This window comes from Haliotis rubra, unplaced genomic scaffold (genome assembly GCF_003918875.1).
Source record: "Haliotis rubra isolate DU_JTF1 unplaced genomic scaffold, ASM391887v1 Scf1405, whole genome shotgun sequence".
In the NCBI taxonomy this organism is placed as follows: domain Eukaryota; kingdom Metazoa; phylum Mollusca; class Gastropoda; order Lepetellida; family Haliotidae; genus Haliotis; species Haliotis rubra.
This window is the reverse complement of record NW_025765343.1, coordinates 145728-157472: the sequence shown is the minus strand read 5'-3', so window position 1 is coordinate 157472 and position 11745 is coordinate 145728. Positions and strand designations below refer to the sequence as shown.

Sequence of the window (11745 nt, the reverse complement as noted above, 5' to 3'; positions counted from 1 at the left end):
AAGCTTTTGATAAGTAGTATAGTACAAAGTGACACACACTAACAAATACCAGATATACTACTCAAACTTTGCTAAGAATCACAAAAATTCCCAACTTTACTTAAGCATAGATTTATAATTTGAAACTGTATCCATTTTAAAACTGGATAGATAATAATATGGTAACACCTCTTTAGGCTAACAGCCACTTTAATCTAACCTTATGTACTTGATACATGAGTAACCATAAAAAATGGCTTTCATGGCACCAATTAACCATTTTGCAAATCATGGAATGAGTCATTGACAAATAAAGAACACCTGTCAATAGCAGGTATGGGATCCACAAGATGCAATGACATACTGAAACCTAGGATCGATGCTTACAATAAGCTTTGATGTTTAAACCAAATTTGACCCCACACAATAATTTTCCATGATTTGATCCTTAGCAAAGTGTGAATAGTATGTATCAGTTTATCATCTAATGGAAGGTGTTATCGGTGCAATAAAGCAATCTGATAAACTTGGTATCCAAATCTGATAACTATGCAAATTACGTCAATCCACGAACTACTTTCACAAAACTCCATACAGGCAATGCGAATCCTAAAACGTTAACATTTTATTGATGACGTCGTTGCGGGTTTACATTGTTTGTAAACAAACATGGCTGCCCCCATTCTCAAAATTGGTGTTTCTGTAAGAATTGATGACAGAGGTTCTGGACTCGTTACTTCAGTAATTGACTTTTGGAAACGAAAGTAATTCGCTCAAATTGAAGGTACGGATTATGAAGCACGACTGAAAGGCAATTGTCTAAGAAAGGTACCAACCAAGGATTTCGATCTATCGAGCACAATACAGATGACAAAGCGATTCCGTCAGGTATCAGAAACTAATATGGTGAGGTGATTACCCAGAATGAAAATAAAAACACTGCCAGGAAAATCCTGACCGATTTTGTTCTTTTTAGACAGAAAGATCTTATTTTAAGCATGAGTTATGTTTGCACTGTATTAGCGACTAGTCACAACCATATATTATGCTGCCATCATGAACGGCCTTCACCCTGGTGTACCGCTAAGTATTCTTACGCGAATGCTCGATTCTCTTCATATTAATTCACTACGATCTGCTTCTTTTTTTGATAAATTTTAAGAGTGACATTATATGATAAAGAGATTATTAACCTTGTGTGTTTCCGTATAATGAATGTTATATACACGTATTAGGAATAAAAATTAGGTATTATGCTCGCTAAAGGGTAATAATCTCTATATATAACACACCTGTTATCATGATATGTTATGTGTTGCACAATTGCAGAAGTGTTTAGTATCACAAATGCATGTTTAAGCTTGAGAGCATCAACACCAAACAGCGGACTGCCAAGATCAACCTGGCGCTGGCCAAACTGTACCTACGAGATGGAAGAGATAGATCAGCCATGACTTGTTACAAGGAGGTTGTCAGGTGAGACATTGTTGCTTCATGTGCATGTTGAATCATTGAAGGCTTATGTCATTGAGGTGTAACACGACTGCATAGCAGTTTTGAAGTGGGGACCATACATCATGGGTTCGTGCATTCAAGTCTTGGTACAGATGTCATACAGGTCACAGGGTGCAGTTTTGAAGTGGGGACCATACATCATGGGTTCGTGCATTCAAGTCTTGGTACAGATGTCATACAGGTCACAGGGTGCAGTTTTGAAGTGGGGACCATACATCATGGGTTCGTGCATCAAGTCTTGGTACAGATGTCATACAGGTCACAGGGTGCAGACATCATGAAGGTCCTGGTATGCAGACATCTTGCAGGTCATGATGTGCAAACGTGTAGGTCACAGGGTGCAGACAACATGTAGATCACAGGCTGCAGATATGTAGGTCACTGGGTTCAGACATGTAGGTCAAAGGGTGCAGATATGTAGGTCACAGGGTGCAAACATGTAATTTACAGGATGCAAACATTATGTACATCACGGGTGCAGACATGTAGGTGATGTGGTGCAGACATGTAAGTCAGGGGTGCAGACTTGTAAGTCATACTCAGACTCACAGGGTGCAGACATGTAGGTCACGGGGTGCAGACATTAGGTCACAGGTTGCAGACATGTAGTTCATGGGGTGCAGACATGTAGTTAATGGGGTGCAGACATGTAGGTCATGGGGTGCAGACATGTAGTTCACGGGGTGCAGACATGTAGTTCATGGGGTGCAGACATGTAAGTCACCGGGTGCAGACATGAAGTTCATGGGGTGCAGACATGTAGGTCATGGGGTGCAGACATGTAGTTCATGGGGTGCAGACATGTAAGTCACAGGGTGCAGACATGTAAGTCACAGGGTGCAGACATGTAGTTCACGGGGTGCAGACATGTAGTTCATGGGGTGCAGACATGTAAGTCACAGGGTGCAGACATGTAAGTCACGGGGTGCAGGCATGTAGTTCATGGGGTGCAGACATGTAGTTCATGGGGTGCAGACATGTAAGTCACAGTGTGCAGACATGTAAGTCACAGGGTGCAGACATGTAAGTCACCGGGTGCAGACATGTAGTTCATGGGGTGCAGACATGTAGTTCAATGGGGTGCAGACATGTAGTTCATGGGGTGCAGACATGTAGGTCATGGGGTGTAGACATGTAAGTCACAGTGTGCAGACATGTAAGTCACAGTGTGCAGACATGTAAGTCATGGGGTGCAGACATGTAGTTCATGGGGTGCAGACATGTAAGTCACAGGGTGCAGGCATATTGGTCACAGGGTGCAGAGATGTAGGTCATGGGGTGAAGACACACATGTACGTCACAGGGTGAAGGCATGTAGGTCACAGGTTTCTGAGATGTAGGTCATGGGATGCAGACATTTAGGTCATGGGGTGCAAACATGAAGGTCAGAAGGTGCAAACATGTAGGTCACAAGGTGCAGACATTTAGGTCACAGGGTGCAGAGATGTAGGTCAATTGGTGCCGACTTGTAGTTCATTGAGTGGAGACATCATAGGGTATTTAGGTTATGGAATTTGTAGATTACAGTTCTCATACCTGAGTGTACAGCATGCATCACAGGAGCATTCATTCAAGTGTACACAGCATGGTTGCATACAATGACAAAAAATGTATTAATTCGGGTATCAGAGACTATGTAGTCTATGCCATGTATTCTATACTTAGGCAGCATGAACATGTGATAATGCGTGCACTGCTTGTTTACCTACAGAGAGCATCCCCTGGCTCTGGAAGCAGCTGTCGGGCTGCTGACGCTGGGAATGAAAGGCGCAGATGTTGCCTCACTCATCATGAACAGTCTTCCCCACGGCACCAGCTGTGAATGGTAAGGGGCACTCGCAGTCAGTAAACCTCCACCAAGAAATGTTGTGGTTTGATTCATGTTTTGGTTATTCTGTAAACAATGAAAACAATTATTTTTACTTATCTTGACTTACTCATTTTTTTTTTTTTTTAATTAATTTTTATTCATTCTAGTGGAGCATACAGGATGGCATAAGGACATTTGACAAAATACAGTAGTAGACAAGCATCTCAATGAAGCATGCAGGGTGATATTTAAGTATCATTTGGTGAAGTAGTAGGACACGCTTTTCAGTGAAGCATACATGGTGGTATTTGAGTATCATTTGGTGTAATAGTAAAACAAGCATGACATATGCATCAACTACTAAGAGGATACAGGATGGCATAAGGACACTTGATGAAAACAGTAGTAGACAAGCATTTCAGAGAAGCGTGCAGGGTGATATTTAAGTATCATTTGGTGATGTAGTAAGACAAACTTTCAGTGAAGCATACATGGTGATATTTGAGTATCATTTAGTGAAATAGTAAAACAAGCATGACATATGCATCAAATACTAAGAGGGTATAGTCTTGAGCTAACACATATTACACTTGATTTTCATAGAAAATCATTATACAAAAATAGTGTAATGAAATATCCATTATGACCTAGTAACAATTTGATCCGCCAGAACAATGCTGTATATGCGCATGCTACACTTATATAAATAAGTATTTTAATTTGAGAATATTATTTCGGGTTCATTTCTGTAATAAGTATGGTGCAGTGAGATAACTGTGTTAGCATAGCACACAGTATAGCTAGATATAATATAATAGGAGTAGAGCTTTTTTATAGTAGTTATTAGCACTTTATAGTAGGTATTGCATCATATATTTATCCTAAGAAGGATGCTACAGTTTCAATTCCTTGGGCCATTTTCTGGAACTTTGTCATGTTGTTATTTTTTGGCTATATATCTTTCAGTTGATAGAATTGTTTTTAGTGAATTTAGAAATGTGTCCAAGGATGGTTTTCTATCATTAATACTAGATAAATATATGAATCTTTTTCCAGCAAGAATGATATTATCAATAAAAAGGTAGCCAGTGTTAATCCCCAGTAATATAGTAAATTTCGTAAATAGGATATTAATATTAACAGTGTTTTTAATATATGTACTTAAGTCTTTCCAAAAAGTCTGGACAATATCACATGAAACATACACATGTACAATGTCTTCAGATTCTTTTTTACAGAATATACAGTGATCATTATCAATTATTTTCATCTTTACTAGTTCTTTTCTTGTGTAAATAGCTTTGTGAATGAATCTGTACTGAAAATCCAAGAGTTTAATATCCTTTGTACATTTTCTATAATTTAAGAAAATAGCGTCCCAAGGTATAGCAATATTTATCACAACTTCCCATTTTCTACACACATCAGGCAATCTATCTGATTTGATCAATTTATCGTAAAATATTCTACAGCCTTTTTTAATATCGCTTCATTAATACCAAGATTTTGATTTTCTAGTTTATAGTCATTTAATGTGGCTTTCCATGTATTGGGAATACTACTTAAAACTCTATTGTAATCCAAAAAGGTACCTTTAACTTTAAATCTATTCTTAAAGTCATCAAAAGATAATAGTCCATCAGAGTTACATAAATCTTTAATCTCAGTAACACCCTTATTAAACCAACTAGAGATAAAAAGAGAAGAGTTAACAAATTGATGATTTAGCCACAACGGTTCATGAAGTATTTTCTCATAGTCATGTTGATCAATTTTAAAGATGATCTATACCTTCGTCCATGCCTGAAACACATCCTTCCAATAAAGGTTATCCACTTCATTAGATAGATCACTATTAGCTCCTAATTGAAGTAATGATATAATGGGAACATTGCACGGGTTATTACGAGGAGCTCTACCAAGGCATCTTTTCAATGCTGTTATTTTTAGTGAATCGATGAAAGAAAGGATATCTGTCATCCTAATTCCCCTCTCCCGGTGGTCCTTTTTTAATGTTACTCTTTTTATTTTATCAGGTTTCCCATTCCATAGAAAAGAGAAAAATATTTGCTCTAGGTCTTTAATAAAAGCATTTGGTGGATTAGGTAGAGCTGTGAAGATATGAACCAAGGAGGAAAGAGCTAGAGTTTTAATAACTGTAATTTTCCCGATAACAGTTAAATGTCTTCTTACGCCAATTCCTAATGTATTCAGTATTTGAGCCATTCTTTTTTGTGTTTATAACCCAGAGGTCGTTCAGCTTAGCGTTTTAATACTATTCCCAACACCTCAAAGTTACCAGAAACCAATCCAATATATATTTCCTACAGATAATATCTTTACTATTAATCATAGCCCCCAACCATATTGCTTTAGTTTTATCAACATTAATTTTCAATCCAGAGATTCTATAAAGAGAGTGTATCCTTAGCTGCCTTTAGACTATCGTCTGTGCCATCCAGGAAAAGCTGAGTGTCATCAGCATATTGGCCTAGTTTATATTCCTTACGGTTTTAGTACAACACCCTTGATATCAGAATTCTCACGGATCATAATGCCTAGAATTTCAGACAAAAAAGAAAAGATATGGTGAAAAGTGGGTCCCTTTGACGACAACCTCTCGAATTAGGGAAAAAGTCAGATAAATTGGCCATTTTGAATGACATGAAGTGGCATTACTTGTTAAGCGATATCCATTTGAGCATATAGTTGCCAAATCCGAACTTTTTCATAACAGAATAGATAGAAAGGTTTTGAAACAGTATCGAAGGCCTTTTCAAAGTCAGTTAACAGCAGTGAGCCTTAATGTTTTGTTTTCGAGTTTCAAATAATGTCATAAAGGAGTCTTATATTTTCACTAATACATCTCCCTGGAATAAAGCCAGTCTGATTTTCTTGTATTAAATAATCGAGAGTACATTTTAATCTGTTAGTAATGCAAGCACTAATCAGCTTATACCGCGAAATTCAACAGAGAATTTGGACGCCAGTTTTAGCAGTTTTCTGTCTTTTCCCTTGCTTAGGTATACAAGTTATTACCCCTGTTCATAGTTAAAGTAAGATAATTATTCTTAAACACTTCATTTATATAGCTTAAATATCCATTTTCCCAGATCACAATTAAAAGAATTTGAAAACTCTATTGAATATCCCAAGCAATACCGGGACTTTTATCGCTTTTCATAGATTTCAAGGCATTTGGTATTTCATTCATATTTATTGGCTCTTCTAGTTTTTCTGTCAAAGTGTTTTGGAAGAACAGGAACGTTAAGTTAGGATAGTATTTCACTGTGGTCTATTTTGTTATCTTTTTTCAGCATATAAATCTTGATAAAAATTGTTTTTGCCTCCACACAGAATGTCCTTTTCGGGTCAGTAATTAACTCACCGTCGTCTGATAACAGACAGTTAATGGCTTTACTGGTAAATTGTCTGTTTTCAAGGTTACAGAAATATTTTGAAGGTTTTTCGCCTTCTTCCTGCCATAACATTCTGTTTCTAATTTGGATACCTTTGACCTCTTCCTCTTTCATTTTTTCAAGTTCTAACTTATATGTGGATAGATCAGATAAGAGAGCCTCATCTATATTTTGAAAGTTCCTACGGATTGTGTCTTCAGTATCAGTTATTTTAGCTTCCAATTCTTTAGTTTTTCCTTTTTTTAATTTCTTAATGTAGGAGCTGTAGGATATTGATTTACCTCTAATATTCATCAACAAAGTTTCCGAAAGAGACAATCATCGATACTTAAGAGCAAATCATTTTCGAGTCAATATTCTTTATATCTTCGGTATAGTTATTAAATGTATATTGCTGTTTGGCTAGTTCTATCTCGGTCCTTACTATTTTATGTATTCTTTGTCTCGTAATAAAAGAGGTGTTAAATTTCCAGTAACCTTTTCCTCTTGTGTTATTATTATTTGAAAAAGTAAGTGTTATGGTAGAGTGGTCAGATTTATAACCAGGGAGAATTTCAGGTGTCTACTGTCATACAAACCAACATGTCGTGGGAGACCCAAAAAATCTAACCTGGCTTTGCTGTCTAGGGTTTTTTCCACCAAGTATACTTTCTTTCGTGTATTACTATTAAGATCATGCCAGATATCTATCAAGTTAAGTTGATCTATTTTTCCAAAATAACATTTCTTGCATTAGGGTTATTAATATGTTTGTAGTTCTCTAGATCTATGGTTGGGTCAAGTACCACATTCCAATCACCACAGAGCACAATAGATTCATTATCAAAATGCATCAATTTGATTAAATAGATTTCTATAAAAATCAGGCGATATCTTGGTTAGGGCCATAGATAGTGGCTAGGGTTATTCTTATACCATCGATACTTATGTCAACAATGATGAAATTACCATTCTCATCTTTCTTATATTTATGAATATCGATCTCTCTATCATTGTTAAACAATATTGCAACACCTCTAGAATTTGACCGAAATGGTGATATGATACATTTCAAACCCCATTCATTCCCTCATGGTATTCCTATGTCTTTTCAGAGATGTGTATGTCTTGCAGGCATATAGCGGTGGCTTCGTTTTTCTCCAAATGTTCATAATCTCTCTTCTCTTTTGTTTGTCAGCTAGTCCCCTACAGTTAGCGGAAACTATTTTAATTTTATTATCCATTTTCCTAAGTGAGACATGATATTTAAAAAGCAAAACTGTTTTTATTGTTGTTATAGTAAGAAGCAGTCTCATGGGGTGTCTGCTATACCCTCTATATGCCCATTAAAATGGTTTTAAGTTTGCTGGAAAATAAAAGAAAAAACTTTGTAAAAAAGAGAATAAAAGAAACAACATCCAGGTATAATGTTGTTTAAAGACAGGTTTAGCACGCTTCCGATCTATTTGCTCCTTAACCTAAGGTGGCGTGGTTAGGTAATAGCAACAAGCTTAAAATATAAAAGAAAAGTTCAGTGAACATCGAAGTGTGAATATGTGTAAAAGTGTTATATAACCTTCACATCTCAGAATCACATAATTTCAATGGCGATATCAGAACTTGTGATATCTAGTTCACTAGGAAAATTGAAAGGAAAGATCTTACAGGAATAAGGATTCATCAAGCATCAAAAAATTCATTCCCAACCTTTGGGCCTGAGTTCATAGTTAACAAGTCTTATTTTAGACTTATCTTCAATTCACTAAAAAAAATTAAAGTGAAGGGTAATATAAATACAAGGATTTGAAAACTCAAAAGATAATTTCGATACCTTGGCTAGCTTCATATCCAACTAAGCATGGATTTAGGTACCAAATATCATGTAACAAGCACATCTCAATCTAACATAATGATTTCACTCATTACTTAACTAAGAAATTGGAGTGAAAGAAGATGTAAATAAGTTGTAGAGGTCTCAAAGTGAGTCGAAGGACTCAGTTAATATTCCTGAATAGATGAAACATGTTGTTATTTTTTAAACAATGGCTTCTGTCTCTAGCAGAAACTTTTTCATAGGGAGATTTATATAATACATCAAACTGGATGTCACTAATATGAAACAGATATACACAAATACCACTCAAATAGGGAGCATGTTCAAAATCGGCAGCACCGGTTTAGACCTTTTATGAAAGGAGGCGGTAATTATCATGTTATATGCATTATATGAGAACGGTCCATTGTTGTTTGTGTATTTCAGATGCATAAACACAATATCTCACATTTTGGAAAATGATGTGAATATAGAGTAGTATTTATATTTCGATCAAACATGATTTCAGCGATTTATGTCAAATTCACTAAGAGATTAAAGTGAATTATAAAGTTAATATTATGTAGCCATATATCTCACATTTTGGAAAATGATGTGAATATAGAGTAGTATTCATATCTCCATCAAACATGATTTCAGCGACTTATATCAAGTTCCCAAAGGGATTAAAGTGAATTATAGAGTTAATATTATGTAGCCGTCATATGTCCACTTTCAACATAATAATTTCACATACTTGTGTCTAATTCATTGAACAATTCAAGAGAGAAGTGATAAAAGTACAAGTAACATTTATGTCTCAGGCTTACATGATGATTTCATACACCTTTTTATGTCTCGTTCATCAAGAAGTTTAAGCGCAGGGTGATCGTGGTGAAGGAAATATCTAACATGCCAGTTTGAACATCTTATGTCCAATTATCTAAGAAATTGGCGTGTATAAAAGTATAAATAAGTTGTAGGAACCAAGAAGTTTAAATGAAGGGTGATCATGGTGGTATAAGTATTATGTAGCAGTCGTCTCTCAATCCAACATGATAGTTTGAACAACTCGTAATAGTTTGAACAACTTGATGTCTAGTTAACTAAGAAATTGGAGTGAAAAAAGATGTAATGCTCATGCTTAATTGCTTGTCTTCTTCTTCTTGCGAACTATAGTGGAACACTTGAATCCCCTTTTGAAGCTCCCTTCAAAAAAGTGGACGTAAAATCACTCACCCCAGTTGTCTCCCTTTCCCCCATCTTTTGGCGCCCAAGTTGGTCACATGATCGGCCATGCTTGTCACTCTCTCATTCTTCACCCTAGTGGACGGTTGTGAGAGCGCCTGGGTGCCCTATGTGGCATATATCCTTTGAATTTTAGGCTTTTATACTAAATTAGGCTGTATAAGGGCTTTAGCAAGGATTTACCAGCAATATGGTTTGAAATTTATTCTAAATTTGTCAGAAAATTACATGTTCGTTTGTGTCAGAGCAAGTTTGCCACACAGCAATATCGCAGCTATATGATGGCAGTCTGTAAATAATTGATCCTAGACCAGACAACCCAGTGATTGACATCATGAGCATCGATCTACACAGCTGAGATACAGTGACATGCATCAACCCAGTCAGTGAGTCCGATCACCCGATCCTGTTAGTTTCCTCCTGTGACAAACATGGGTTGCTGGAGATACATGCTCTAACCTGGATGTTTGCAGGTCCTGGACCAAAAGGTTTTTAAACCTGTATTGTGACATTTCAGTTTTTTGGGGGCAGGGGTTCAAAACTTTTATTAAAAGCCACTTGCCACAGGGCAAGTGCCTTTAAGAAAGTAACTTGCCCTGACTAATTTTCCACTTGCCCTGATTTTATGACATAATCATGATGATTTAATTATGGAAGAATAAATCAACATGGTATTTAATGTTAATATTTACTGGACTATTTATTGAGGAATGATAAATACCAACGAAAGATAACTCTAAATTATTATCATTGTGAAAGTTACTTCATTTTGTTCTCATATTGTGTCAAATGTTAATAGCTACATTTTGAGAAAATATGACATGAAATCCAAGTTTATTTGCAGTTTGAAACCGTAGGCAGAAATTATCTAGTAGCCCACGGACAAGTAAGATACCATTATTTGATGGCAGGAAATAAAAATTGACTTGTCCCGGACGTCGGGCAATGGGATTTTTGAAACTCTGGGGAGTGAGGAAGTTCATTAACCAACTTTTCAAAAATGTCAAGGCTCATGATGCTAGTGATGATGTTTATTTTCAAATAAGATATGACAGTGAGAGCTGTTTGCTTGGATTGGAAAAGTCCTGTAAGGTTGAGTTTGTTGGGTTGAAAACTTTCAGACAACCCCTTTTCCCAAAGCATAAGGTGTTAAGTTTTATATTTGAAATGGAACTTTCAAACTATTTTTGTAAATATGAATATATTCTAATTATTTCAGGTTATCATCCTGGATCAAAGGTCACGCATATCTGTCATCTAAGGAGTATTCTAATGCAGTTCAGACATTCAAACACATGGAAACCAAGGTGGGCAGACAAGTTGTCTCGCATAAAATCAGGGGTTTTACTCAGGTTTAATTGTTCTGCAGCAGGGCCTAGATTTTCAAAGCTCTCTTAGCGCTCAGATAGTCATAGGTTAAAGTTAATGTATGGCATTTACGACTATCTTATCGCTAAGAGAGCTTCAAAAATCTAGGCCCAGGTTCGTGATTCAGTCCTTGTATATCTTGTATGGCATGTCAAACATAATGTATAATAGTCTATCATCCATTGGCTGTCAAGTTGTGATGAACTTTTGAGTCTTGAATCCTCATATATGAAACTCTAAGTGAAAGACAGTAGCTATGAAACGTTTTACCTGTGAGGATCTATAATATCTCCCATAGATACATGATATTGATCCCACCATCTTGGTCCAGTGGATAGTTTCTGACAGAGCCGTAAGTCGATGGTTCAATCCCCGATGACCTACAAGAGGATGTTAAAAAATAACACCTTGCCTGGATCTTAACATTAAGGCAAAGAACAAGGACTGGTTGCTTCGAAGTCAGAGTACCGTGTTAAAGTTGGGTATCCATGTTATATCAGGCCAACACTATAAAAACAGTATTAGTCTGATGGAGCACAAGCAGCCACACACACGAGCATACGCATCACTGTACGCATCAAAAGTGCAGTAATTTTAAGTGAGGTGTTAGGCAT

General features: G+C 36.5%; 1 protein-coding gene across 1 annotated transcript in view; it reads left to right on the top strand.

Moving 5' to 3' along the window:
* The window catches only part of LOC124268940 (anaphase-promoting complex subunit 7-like), a 28411-nt gene that overhangs the window by 2924 nt on the left and 13742 nt on the right, over positions 1-11745 (top strand). The window contains 3 exon segments of the mRNA XM_046703963.1: positions 1340-1455; positions 3206-3319; positions 10983-11070. Of these exon segments, the coding sequence (XP_046559919.1) occupies positions 1340-1455; positions 3206-3319; positions 10983-11070 (318 nt within the window).